Here is a 14652-nt window from a genome sequence, read left to right as displayed (position 1 = left end):
AAGAACATACATATTTTCATATGCGCTCCCACGGTTTTCATTTATACATTATGCACTGCTGTGCATCACCATGGCTTTCATGGAAGTCAACCTTCTTTTTGCTGCAGAAAAAAAACTTTACACCACAGCGCGCAGGCACTACACTATATTCTATATATATCTAAACCTATGTATATGACCAAAAACATAAAAAAGAACAAAAACATATGTGTCGTAAACAGAAATTTAAATCATATACCAACTCTCAACAAACAGCAATAAATTCATTAAATTCCTTTCGGCGGTCAACGGAATGTCTAATACTCCACGCAATATTTAATTTGCTGCAGGCCCATGCACCTTTAGGAGATCGACGGCGGAGGACACGGGAGCTGATCCTACGGTGGACAAAGATATCGGAAGCCCTCACTTGAGTGAACGATATCTCCTGATATGTCAGAGTTGCTTACGTCAGGCGAGAGCCACGTGCCTGCACCAAAACGCATCGGAGGCCAATATACGGAAACTGCTTTTTGTTGGATGGCGGTGCGATATCCCTTGGCGGTTTTATGGTTTCGTTCGGTGGTTTGGGCTGCGTACGTAGGCAGCGTTGAAATTATGACTTCAACAAGAAGGTTCCCTTTACTTCACCTTTATTATTTATTAGTGGAATAAGTTCTACTACCATGCGCTACTACCATGCATGTGCATATAGTTTCACCAATTTTGTTATTTCCTTCCATAGTTTTATCTAGTATTAGCTCTCCCTATGAGTCTTCAAAAATCCCACACCTAGATTCATATTCATAATGGGAAAGACCCATTGAATACAAGTAGTTACTTAATTTCCTTTTATAGGTTTATCTTGTGTTAGATTTCTCTCTGTCTATTCTAACTCCCACATATATGTTCATATTTAATGGGGGAAGGCCTTGATTTCAAGGTTGGGAGTATATTACCATCTTCGTCTATTATTATTGTAGGATGCTCAGCAATAGCAAATGTTGGATTCTCATTTATTTGGAGAATTAATCGAGGGTTTGGTCTGGCTTCTTATGTCTTCATTGACACTATAGGTAGTATTTTTTCTAGAATTCCTAATTTACTATGGGGATGTAATTTCTTTAGGGGCACAAATGTCCCTAGGTGTTGTAATGTACTTTGTGGTGCGAATGCTCCTATGTAATGGTGTTGTAATGTATTTCTCCCACTGTTACCTCTACCTCCTCCATTATTTCCTCTACCGCCTCCATTATTTCATCTACCTCCTCCTCTACCCCTTCAAATAGTGAAAATTCTCCATCTTGTACTTCTTCTGCCATGATAGTTTCTTCAGAATCTTCTGGCTCCTCTATTAATGGTTGATGAGAGAGAGTTTCTACCTCCTCTTCTTCTCTAGGTAATTCTACTTCTTCCACTACAATAGGCTCCCCTATGGAGGTGAAGAAGCGTTCTTCTCCTAGGTCAGATTTTGTAGATGGAGTGCCAGGAGAATCTTCTAATTCAGTTGTTGCCCCTTGAATTCCAAGAATCCTAAGGCTGGGAGTATGAGTCTGGTATGGAGGTGTATCTTGTCTATTCCTTGAAGTAGTTGGAGTTGTAAAAATCGAACTTTTTCCCCTAGCTATAAACCTTCCCCTAGAATCTCTTTCTCTATGCATGTCATTTTTTATTTTTTTTGATGATTTTTAATTGGCTAATAATCCTTTTTTTGATCTTCCAGATCACACTAGGTGCAAGAAGAGAGCATACTCAAGAAATTATCGAACTAATAATTCTCTTTTTTGATCCTCCAGATCACACTAGGTGCAAGAGGAGAGCATACTTCAAGAAATTATTAATTTTCATTTTTTTTTCTTTTTTTTTGATGTAAGAGATAGGCTACCTAGTTACACTTCCCCGGAAACAGCACCAAAATGTTAAGTCAATTTAATGTGTCCTAAATTGCTAGATAATTTATCAATCCGGGAGTCATAAACTGATGAAGTGTAGTGCACTATATGTGCTAGACAACCCTTTCTTACCTCACTGTTTTCAGTTTTATCTTGTTTTTGGGTTTTGTTCTCATTGGTCTCCTAAATTTTTTTAATGCAAATGGAAATCCTAGTCTAAAGTTTTAAGAATACTTTAAAATATCAAGTGTGGATGTAGAATTGAAGACAAGGTTTATGCTTCTTATGATAATTTCCAAACTTAGAACTTAAAAGATCTCAAAACATGTTGTCTACAAAGTCAGAACTTGAATGAGAGTGTAAACATGCAACTACATAAATCACTAAAAATAAAGTACTGAAAATGAGGTTACTATGTTTGTTTTCCATCCTATTTGTAGAATTGAAACCTAATAAACTGATGCACTCAAAACCAAAGAGTAAAGAAACTGGAAACTAATCAATGATTTCACCCATAATCACAATATTTCGTCAATTAACTTCTAAAACGAGGTTAAGCTAAAGATTCTGGAAATATCATCATATGGCATGAAAAGAATGACATCTAAATTGCACACTAATGAAAGCAAAGTCAGTTAGTTCATCTATAATCACAATATTTCGTCAATTAACTTCTAAAACGGGGTTAAGCTAAAGACTCTGGAAATATCATCATATAGTATGAAAGAACTGACATCTAAACTATCTACTTGCATACTAATGAAAGCAAAATCAATTACTTCACCTATAATCACAATAGCTCGCCAATTAAATTCTAAAACAGGGTTAAGCTAAGGGCTCCGGAGATATCATCATATAGCATGAAGAACTGATATCTAAACTATCCTAAGCAGTAAACAAATATCACTAAATAAAAGCATAACAACTGGAATTGAAAACTAAAGTTCAGCAGAGGAAGCAAATCTTAGATCACCTCTTGATGCAAAAACTACATTAAGAAGCTTGAGCATAACTAGACTTAAAGACCTATTCTGAAGTGCATTGATCAGTATTAGTAGAGAATGTAACAAGCTGCAAAAACATGTACAGGATTAGAGTGATTAAAATAATAAAAAAAACATGAGAAATATACAGCTCAAATGAGAGAAAATATACATGAAAAACTATACAAAACAAAAGAAGGGACCTCAGCTACGCAGGGGCCCTCTGCACAGCTTTGGACTAACACGTTGTTACTTCAAACCATGCTTAAACAACCATGTGAAAAACAAAGTTTTGTATTATGAAACAGAGGAATATGTCTCTCAGTTACACAACAGCAAAATAACACTATATCAAAAGTATCAAGAACTCACTATCTACATTGCAAACGCTTATATTTATAGAGAAAATGGATAACTATATCTCAGAGGAATTTGTTCAGCAATAAACACGTGAACAGGTCAAAATCCGAGGATTCAACTTCTCGGTTGCCATCAGCAGTAAATCTATGCGAGGTGGATGTTGGATTACGTTATGGAGATGGCTTGCAGGTGGCAAAAACGGATCCACGAGTTCAGGAACGGCTTCGGGCTTCTTTTACATGCAGGAACAAAGTCCTAGTTGATGTAGAACTCTCTCTTGACCACCCTTTTACCGGTACCTTTCCTTACGAATTTGGCTAAGCAAATAGGACCTCATCCATGTGTGGATCATTCCTGAGCTGCCCATGTGTCTCATTCCTCCTACGACACATGTAACCTATAGAAAAATGAAAACAGTTACGGAATTGCGAGTTAGCTGCAAAAAGTGGCTACATTCCGTAGCTGATAAACAAAACCTAGATCAAATAGCACACACAATGATATAATTTGAAAATCATTCAAATACACTCCTGAAATCAACATGTAACAACTTTTGATAGCTTAGGAGGCACTGACATGGAAAATAGAAGAGAAAGGGTTTAGGAAAATGCATGGAAGAGAGGTAGTTTTGGGGCTCAACACAGAGGCTCTAGAGTCAAGCATAAAATTGTGTAATATCAACTATTAACCACTAATTATAGGAAGGGTACATGTTCCCCATTCTTTCAATAATAGTACATAGTTTGAAAGATTACCAAAGGATCCTTAGGCTCTCTGTCAAGACTAAGAAACATATTTACTTAACCTTTCTAGGGTTCAAGTTTTGCTAGCTCTAAGAAAGGAACAAGCACATTTGCTTTAGATAACACACTTCCCAAATCAACATCTAATGAAGCATCATTACTCCTTAGGAGTGGAGTGGTTTTGGAGTTACCATTACTAAAGGAAAAAGGTATCTTGGTCCAATTATTTGGTTGGTCATCATTAGTGTTTGATTCATGGTTTTTGTTTCTTTGATTCTTAGAGTATAATGAAACCCTTTGAATCTACCCCTACTTCAACAACATTAACATGTTCTTTGTTACTCCTTACAAATCCTCTAGTTATTTCTTCATGTTGTTATTGAGTGATACAATAGATTCTATATGACAAGGCAGTTAAAGTACAAGAGTCATTTAACAATTTTAAATGTTCCAAGCTTCCCTTCTCATCAACGTGATTATTAGAGCACTCTTTTTCAATATGGAAATCAATGCAAATATGACACCAAGAGAGTCCATCCTAATTCATCATGTTAATCACACTTTGTTGATAGAAACTCTTGCTATCACTTAGGCTTGGATTCCTTCTCGGAGCCTTATCATTTCTATATTGAGGCTTAGGAGGATAATTTGGATGGCAATCCCTTTCCTTATCCACAAGAGTTAACTTATTCATTGTTGCAAGTTTTCCCTGGATAAGTTCATTAGCCACTTTATCAATTTTTTCGAAAATTCTTGTAAAGCAAGGTCAACTTGTGTTGAGGGTTTAGCCTTGACTTTAACTTTGGATTTAGGATAAGATAGCAAGTCAACTTTAGATGTCATCAGATTAAATTCAATGGTTACAACATATGCCTTGTCTTGCTCAATAGTTGTAGGATCCTTCTTATCTAAGGCATAGGAGAAATGTCCACTAAAGGCATCAACATATAGAGCCAAGATTGTTTCTACATTAGGTTTGTAGCTTAGGGGTTCCTTCTTTAGTAATTGATCAAATGTTTGAATGAAATCCTTAACACTCTCATTCTCCTTTTTCTTAACCTCTTGGAATTTGGCTAATAATTGCATCTTGTCTTTGACAATTTCCCACCTCTAGTTGAAGGCATTATGAAATTAGTCCCAATGGTTCCTCCTAAGGGTAAATCTAGGTACAAAGATCTACTCTATTTTCCAAAGATAAGGAAAAGAGTCACGTGACTTCATCCTCTTCTTAGATGTCTCTTCTACCTACACACCAGAAAAATATATCGATGTGTTTTTTAGTTGTGTCTACATTTCCAGTGAACTTGGGCAACCATTCTTCATACTTATTAGGCAATTCATTGGGATATCCTTGAATGGCACTCATGTCAAGGGGCTTGCAAACACTAGTTAACCAGGGCTTTCATATTGTGGCTAAGGGAGAATACTTTTGCTACATGAGAGGTTTGAGTTACAAGAGTGTTTGAGATAGTCTTTCTTTTAGGAGAATGAATCCTTTGCTAGGCCTACAATAATAATACACTAAACTAGAATAAGACTTGGGAGTCACCAAATGAAACATTTTAACTTCAATTTTGAAGCATTCTCATCAAAAGAGATTGAAGCATAAACTTCAAATTATGAAAAGAATGATTCAACTCCTCCCTAGAAACACCCAGGATTGATCTTCAATTAAGAAAGGCTCGAGGTAAAAGAGATGATGGATTGGAGAAAGCTTCCAGCAAAGCTTTGAAGTCCGAGATAATATCTAAAGATGCTCAAGTAAGGTTTCCACCAACCACCATCAACTTACAAAATATTCTTGTAAATTAGGATTTCAAAAGTATGCACATTTACAACATGCAAAACATTACAAGTACTATGTAAATAAGCTATTAATTGTAAGATCAACAAAGGGTTGAAGTTATTAAAGGAGGTAAACAAACGACAAGTCAAGAGTGTGGTTTTAATGGATAAAAATGCACAACACAACACAATTTATCTAAACTTTAGTTCTAAGACTTGTGGTAAAACATGCATAAAATGATAGATTTCGCTTTTAAAACATTAATAGATGCAATTATCACCTAATGAACAATATCATATAGGTGAAATTATGCTATAAATGCAGATATAATGAAACCTTAACTATAGTTTACCATAAACATATAAAAATGAACAAAATTAGGTTGATTGATATAGAAAGACTCATGCCTTCAATGAATTGGGAAAATGGAATAAATAGGATGAGGTCAATGCAAGAGGAGAGAGGGTAGAAGGAATGCTCACTTCACTTCCAAAACCCTAACGACTTTCTTCTTTAGAAGATTTAAGGTCAAAGGGTGAAAATCTAGTCCCTTTGATGGAAATTTGACAAATTTTGCATAAATAAGTAAGAAATAAGAGTTCTGAAAGATATTGCACTTTTTAATATGGCATACGACAAACCTTCATTTCCGCAATTTCATTAACCAATCCCAAGTTGCAGTGAAAGTGATAGTGGTTGTAGCATCCAGATGGAAGAAAATAACATTAAACTTACACCATTCAAGCCTTCTCCACACAAAAAATATCACCCCAAGACAATTCACCCTCCTACTTAGCCATTGCATCCAAGAATCAAAAATATAACTAGTGTGCACTCTTTGCAGAGAGATGAAACATAGTTACTGATAAAACGGGAACTATTGCCTCAAAAATGGGTACTCTAGCCCAACAAATCCCAAAAAACATGGAAAAACAACCCAAAAATGAAAATTGTTTATGCCAGAACGATGTTTATTTTTGGGTTAATTTTCCACATTTTTTTAAAATGGAAGTAAAAACCATTTTTTTTTTAAATGGATGAAAAAAACACCCTTAAAAAATAAGTGTTTATTCTGGAATAACAAAAAAAAAAAAATCGAGTTCATCTGATCAGCATCTCCATACCTCTCCCCCTCATTCTTCTCAGCCCTCTCCTGAATCCAACTCCATAAGGATCACCAGAAGCTCATCAAAGGACCATGGTGCGTCCAGTGACATCCCTAAAAAGCACGGGCCTGGCAGGAAATCGGCTAAGCAGCATAGAGAAGAAAGTGCACAGAAAGATATAGCAATGGGATCCCAGACACCTATAGAATCCTACATTCTGGGACACTCGGACAAGGAAAACAACAATAAAGGCAAAGAGAGGCGGGCACCTCTCCATACCACTGGTAAATCATGATGAAGCTGTTATCCTGGAATAGCAGGGGACTAGGGCACCCCTCCAAGAAAGCAGCCCTCAGGGAACTAATTCAAAGTGAAAAGCCCGAAATTATACTCATTCAAGAGACAAAGCTAGATCAGTCCGAAATCAACAGACTCATCAATCAACAAAAGCAATACAGTGGCTGCGCCAGTGAAGCAAGAGGAGCCTCGGGTGGCATTCTAACAATGTGGGAAAATAGTAAATGGAATTGTAGCTTCACCAAAATCCATCAGAACTGGATTAGTGTCAAACTGGAAAGTAAGGAAAATGGAGCAGAGGTAAAAATATACAATGTTTATTCACCAAACCACTACAGGGAAAAAGAAGTATGCTGGAACACTCTGAACACAAATATAGAAGAAGATCATGACAGCAATATTATTCTTGCAGGGGATCTAAACCTGGTCATGCATACCAACGAGAAAAGAGGAGGAAACTTTAGCTCAGATCCATTTAGAAACAGGCTTGAGCATATTATGCAGGAGAAAGATCTGGTAGACATAAAACCTAAGAACAGAAGATACACATGGAGCAACAGGCGATTAGGAGCAGGTAATATTATGGAAAGGCTCGACCGCTTCCTCATCAACATTGCCTTTCTATCCACCTTCTCTACCGGTCAGTCAGACATCCTCAACATCTCAACCTCGGACCACTATCCAATCACGCTCACCCTGCACAGTCATAGTCAGATTGGACCCCTCCCTTTCAAATACTCTCCCCTTTGGAGCCGAATCCCTGCAGCTAGAGATGCGGTGTGGCAAGCGTGGACCCAGCACGTGGAGGGCTCCCCGACATATATCTGGGAATCCAAGCTGAAGCAAACTAGGAAGGCCCTCAAATCATGGGCAAAGATCAACTACCAGGAACCCGAGCTAGTTAAAAAGGACATCAAAAAACAACTTGAGTTAGTCCAGCAAAATATTGAAGCGTCTGGACTCTCCCAGCAAGCAAAAGAAGATGAGATACGATTGTATACCCAGCTAAGGCAAACAGCTAGAGATGAGGAGATCAAATGGAGGCTAAAGTCAAGACAGTTATGGCTGCGCGAAGGAGATAAAAATACCTCATATTTCCATAAGCAAGCTACAGTCAGGAAGGCAAGGAACACTGTGAGTATAATTAAAGACAGCGAAGGGAAAAGCTACGAGACTCAAGACTCCATTAAAGAAGCAGCAACCGCTCACTTCAAAAATCTACTAACTGAGGATAAGAGCGAGGAGGATTACTCAAGTCTACTTCAATACATGACTAGAGATGTTACCCAAGGAATGAACAGCAAACTCACGCAAGAAATAGAAGAGGAAGAGGTACAAAAAGCAATCTGGAGTCTCCACCCGGACAAAGCTCCAGGTCCTGATGGGTTTCCAATAAGCTTCTACAGAGAGTTCTGGCACCTGATCAAAAAAGACCTCCTAAAGATGATCCGCTGGACCCTTCGGAAAGGCAAACTGGGGGGTTTCACAAACTCAAATTATCTAGCTTTAATCCCTAAAGAGAACAGGCCCTCTACCTTCTCAAGATTCCGGCCCATATCCCTATGCAACTCTGCATACAAAATTATTACAAAAATTTTGTCCTCCAGGCTCAAGCCTCACCTCCCCGTATTAATCTCAGAAAATCAAGGAGGCTTTCTGCCCAATAGACACATCTCTGATTCCATTCTTCTTGTGCAAGAGGCTATACATTCTAGCATAAGTCGAAAGGAGAAAGGCTTTGTCCTAAAACTTGACCTTGCCAATGCCTTTGACAGGGTCAGACACTCCTTTCTGTTTGCAGTATTACACAAAATGGGATTTAACAATACCTTCATTAAAATGATCAAAGCTTGCATCTCAAACCCTTGGATCTCCCCTTTGGTTAATGGAAGACCTTGTGCTGCCTTCCAATCCTCCCGAGGCCTCAGACAAGGCTGCCCCCTGTCCCCTTACTTATTTATTCTCATGGCAGAGTCCTTTAGCAAAGCCTTGGACTACAACCGAAGAATTGGCCTAATCACTGGCATCCAATTCGAGCAGGGCACAAAGAACATCAATCATTCCCAATTTGCAGACGACACCCTCTTGATGGGAGGAGCCTCGATCACCATTGCAAGACGTTTCAAAAAGATACTAGATCAATTTATGGATTATTCAGGAGGAAAAATTAACCAAGTTAAAAGCTGCATCTATGGATGGAATGCAACGAATCACACCATATACAGCATAGCAAACACTCTTGGAGTCTCATACAAGCTTGACTGGAGTCACTTCACATATCTAGGGATGCCAGTGAGTATGGGACCTCTGAAGATTGACACTTGGAATGAAATTCTTGATAAAATAAAAAGGAAGATTCAACAATGGGGATCTATGTGGCTGAACCCAGCTGGTCACCTAGTACTCCTAAAATCAGGGCTGACCTCTCTGCCCATCTACCGCTTCTCTTTGATCCAAGCTCCAATGACCTTCCATCATAAAATGGAAAAAGCCCTTAGACACTTTCTCTGGCAAGGAGGAAAGACGGAGAAAAAAAAGTTTAACCTGGTTAACTGGAAGAATGTCATCCAGCCCCTTGAGAAAGGAGGACTTGGAATAAGATCCCCAAGTCTGCTAAATCTATCTCTTGGGGCTAAAATTGTTTGGAGGTTAATCAAAGGAGACTCAGTTTGGTGGAAAACAGTCCTTGAGGCCAAATATCTGAACAGCACTAGGCACCAATTGTTGGACACCAATATCCCCAGCAGGGACAGCACCAACATATGGAAATTATGTAAGAAAATCATTCCCTTTATGGCCCATCATACTTCAAAAGTCCCCGGGGGAGGGGGCAGCATTAGCATCTCCAATGACAGAATATTAGGCCAGTGCTCTATAGGATCCAATATAGAGGCAACCCGAGCAACCAGATGGCTTAATAACAGAGGAATCTGGAGTTTAGCTCAAATAACGCAGTGGGGAAATCAATCCCATGCTTGGATAGGTTGGTCACTTCCGGACTACCCCAGAGAACTTGAAACAAGCTTCCTAGTCCTAAAGAGCCTTCTGCACAGTAAAGCTCCAGTTCAGAAAGGGAAAAATGACAGCTATCGCTGGGACCCTACGGGAACTCTTTACACAACCAACGCAGGGTATCAACAACTATGTGAAAGCGCCTCTCCATAGGCCATTTGGACTCATTGGAAATTGGTCTGGAAGGCGAAAGCCCCTCCCAAAGTTAAATTTTTCTTCTGGCTCCTCCTAAAAGGGAAGATTCTAACAGCAGAAAACTTAAAAAAAAGGGGCATCTTGGGACCCTCCAGGTGCCCAAATTGTTGTCAAGCCGAAGAAACAATGCAACATTTGTTCCTAGATTGCCAAGTAGCTGAAAAGTGCTGGAAAGATATGGTCTCAATAGGGGAGGTCACATGGGAACCAAAGGCATCCATAGTTGAAACTGTCTACAATTGGAAGAAAAATTGTCCCTGGAAAGGTAAGAAGGGCAAATTAACACAAAGGATATGGAACACAATACCACTAACTCTTGTCTGGAGCATCTGGTTGGCCAGAAACAAAAAGATTTTTCAAGACAAAGGGCACAATATCAGAGTTATGTGCCACAAAGCCAAGAGTTTAGCAGTGGAAGCAATCACCACCTGCACTCAAGGCAAGATTGATGCTAACCACTACAGTGTAGAAGAAAGAAATCTGATCAATTATGGACACGGAAGCCTCATCAGCGCCCAGGCACCAGGAAAAGAGAATCTGCAGCTGAAGGAGACAAGTAATGTCTGGAAATTAAGGCTCAAGGAAGAAGAATTTGCTCTCTGGTTGAGAAACTGCAACAGGTTCTATATGTTTTTCGATGGAGCCTCAAAGTCAAATCCTGGCAAAGCAGGGGCCGGGGGTCTCATATGTAACGCTAATGGTGAGTCAATTCTTCACTTTGAATGGGGGCTGGGCGAATTATCAAACAACAGGGCCGAGGGACTGGCTCTGTTCCAAGGACTTACCCAATTGATCAAGCTAGGAATCAAGAAGGCGACTGTCTTTGGCGATTCTGCAATCATAATTCGACTCATGGTGCATAGGCAGACCTCGCCAAACACCTTATTGCAGCAAATCAATAGCAGGAATCAGATACTTCACAATATGATGGAGGAGGCCAGTTATTACCATATCCTACGTGGCCTCAATAAAGACGCTGACAAATATGCCAACAAGGCTTGTGAACGCCCCAAAGGCCACCTCAGATGCAACAATATCTTGTCCACCCAACCATTGCCATGATCACGCATCCAGTCCAAGTAAGGGGCACCGTAACCAATAGAATCAGCAGCTGCAGGCAAATCAGCAGAGCAGAGGACAGCGCAGATAAGGAAGAAAGGAATTACATCAGGAGCCAGATCGGGCAATCAGCTCAGCACCCTCTTTTCAACCGCCCCCATGATTCACATGAATATAGTCAAACCTCACTATACAGAGCAGGCATGGTCGATGGGAAATTGCTCAGAAATTGGATTGAGAAATTTGCCCAAAGTGTGGGAACCAGACGAATTGCAGGAAAAAATCGTCCCGCCCAACAGAACACTTGTGCCAATCCAGATTTGCTTAGGGCTGTGTGGATCAATTTTGGAGATAGCATACAGGATGGTTCCCGCCTCAATCGCACAGAAGCGCTATTTATATCCAGACTGCGCCCCAGTATCCTCCATTCTGGAGAGGCATCTTGTGATAGTATTCTCTCCCTTAGAGTCGTTACAGTTCAAGCAGCTTCAATCTTTTCCACCAGAGACGCTGGTCTACAGATTTCTGGGGACTCAGCGGAAACCACCGGTGACAAGAAACGTTCCCAGAGCTACTGTATCAGAGAGGTGTCAACAGAGAAGAACAGAGAGCTAATCCATCAGAGCCATTATATCAGAGAAGTGATACCTATGGAGCGCCCTGAACAATGTTTCCACTGCCGCGATCTGCAGGCAGAATTTGAGGAAGTGCGCGCGCAGCAAAGGACTCTGGAAGATCAAGTTCGCAGCATGGAGGCAAGGCATGCAGATCAAATCCGGAATCTGGAAACAAAGCTTGATGAGCAGTGTAGAATCCTTCATGACAAATATCGAGCCGAGATGAATCTATTCCTTCATAGAGTTCACTCATTGCACGAGCAATTCAACAACCTTAGCAACAGATGTGCTCATGCCGAAGAATCAATCACAGTCCTCAGGTATATGATGGACAAGAAATTCAAAGAAGCTTCATCCTCCTCCAGTGCAAAACCGAACGAGGCTGACCCAAACCCGGAAGATTCTACTGCGCGAAAGATTAGTCACATAGAAATTGATTAGTTACGTGTTGCAGCTGTAAGTTTTGGTGTTTTCAGTTTGTAAGAATATATAGTAGCAAAAGATATCTCATAGCTAGAAGCAATAGGATCAGGATCAAGGAAAGGAACTATTTTGTAATTCCTTGGATCCGTAATGCTCAAGAAGCACTCTATGTATGGCAAGATGCCTCCCTCTTTTTTCAGACTAATACATAGCAACCGAACTTGTTAAAAAAAAAAAACAAAAAAAAAATCAAGTTACAATTTTGACATTTTTAAGCAATGGAGTTAAAGATAAAATATTCGAACTTTGAAAAACTGTAAAATTCCAACAATTCTCAGACATGATGTTAAAGATAAAATATCATGTCTCGAATCCTGATAATTCCAACTATTTCCATCCATGTTGTTAAAGATAAAATATCTTGATTCCAAAAAACCTTGACATTGTAATTGTTTTTAACCATAGCATTAAAGATAAAATATCATAATTCAGAAACACCTTAACATTTTGACAAATTTTCAACCTTGTAATTAAAAACCTTCAATTTGTAACACATTTCAACCATGAAATTATGGACAAATTATATGATTAAAACAATTTTTAAAAATGAACAAGTAAATGAAATATTCCTTATTCCAAGAGTAATTTTTATTTCAAAGGCTAAAACTATATCTCTTTTCAAATTTTAGCCTAAGAAAACTTATCCTATTGCAACAAAAACCTAAAAATCAACCATCAAAACGAAGTGTTCTTTTTAATGAGGCATTAAAATTTCAACAATTTTAAAACTATTTTATACCAAATGATAACAATAAATAAAATCATGGCACTATCATTGTATAATTTAAAAAATCAACATTAATTTCTAATATTTATATACTTTTAATCAAAATATCAACTTTCCTAGATGGAATATCACATACATTAAAGCATATAATCCCAAAAACATAGAAATGACCCATAACTTCATGTAAGATCATATGGAAGTAAAAAATATTTATTTCAAGTTACCATGCAAACATATTTAAAGACATGAATTTCTTTTAATTAAAACATTAAATCCAACAAACATAGAAATGACTCATAACTTCATGTAAGATCATATGGAAGTCAAAATATTTATTTCAAGTTACCATGCAAACATCATTTACATAAAATGTCTTAGACATTTATTCAAAATCATCCATAGGATCTGGCACACCATCAGAATCTACATCTTCAGATGAATGACTAGATGCAGATGAAGATGACCCATATTCTTCTCTTTCATCAATTAGAGCCCCATCTGAGTCAACATTCATGCCCACCATTTTAGGTTTTAAACGTATTCTAGTTCTACAACTAGGTTCAGCAGACTCCCATATCAACCTTGTTCCTTCTAGTAGCAACTACTTCAAAATATCTATGGTCTTGAAGTGAAGAGTTCCTCTCTTTGTTAAATTGAATTCATAGACAAGTATGTCAACATCCTCCAATTTTAATAGGTCTGTGCGGTGACAATTTATATTTGTACCCTTTCTTTTTCTCTTTCTGCGAATTTGTTTATCAACAACCATCTATGGCTTGTACACACCATTGAATGGATGGGTATTTGTGGCATACCAATGTACCTCAACAACTGTAATATCTTCATTTTCTTTAATGACTTTTATAACCTTCGCAACCCAAAATGGATAGTCAAGTAGATCTCCATCTGCTACCTTAAAATGGATAGTCAACTCTCCTTGACATCTTGCACAGAACCCCTGTAAAGGTCTTCCATTTCTCTTTCCTCTTCCTATTGAGAATTAATAATGCCTTGAGATTGTTGTTGTTCAACAATGTGTCTTTCCTCCTGTTCAATTTGGCATATTTTGAGGCCAAATAAATGGAGTCTTCAAAAGTATATATTCATTTCCAAATATTGAGATGATATCACTTTGATCATTGAAAAAAGACTCCCACCAAACTGAATCAACAACATCAAAGTAGTCATATGTATCTCTAATACAGTTTTTATTTCTTCCAGAAATTCAGAATAATTTATCTCTCTCTTATGCCTTCGTGCATTATTGAGTTCAAAAACTAATTGTAATAATATTATCTTTGATGCAAATATTGGGTGATCTGGGATGAACTTCAAAAATGTTAAACCTGATGATGCCCCCATTCTGCAACAGTTGAATACTTCTTGCCCCATAAGTGTTTTGCCATCAATTTT

At 38.4% G+C, this 14652-nt stretch overlaps 1 protein-coding gene across 1 annotated transcript; it reads left to right on the top strand.

Moving 5' to 3' along the window:
- The first annotated feature begins 7140 nt into the window (after window positions 1–7140).
- On the top strand, window positions 7141–9376 carry LOC149185884 (uncharacterized). The gene is made up of 2 exons (XM_089409159.1): window positions 7141–8478; window positions 9305–9376. The coding sequence occupies exons 1-2, from the start codon at window positions 7141–7143 to the stop codon at window positions 9374–9376; spliced, it is 1410 nt and encodes a 469-aa protein (XP_089265285.1).
- Window positions 9377–14652: the final 5276 nt, after the last annotated feature.

The sequence above is a fragment of the Pinus tabuliformis genome, chromosome 3_1, assembly GCF_031772625.1.
Source record: "Pinus tabuliformis cultivar Carrire ecotype Pingquan chromosome 3_1, CPIR1, whole genome shotgun sequence".
NCBI classification, from domain to species: Eukaryota; Viridiplantae; Streptophyta; class Pinopsida; order Pinales; family Pinaceae; genus Pinus; species Pinus tabuliformis.
This window is presented reverse-complemented; position numbering and strand designations above follow the sequence as displayed.

Coding starts and splice junctions, on each gene's coding strand:
- LOC149185884 (XM_089409159.1), top strand. CDS start 7,141: ATGATGAAGCTGTTATCCTGGAATAGCAGGGGACTAGGGCACCCCTCC. Junction 8,479..9,304: donor AAGAAATAGAAGAGGAAGAG/GTACAAAAAGCA, acceptor TGGATTATTCAG/GAGGAAAAATTAACCAAGTT.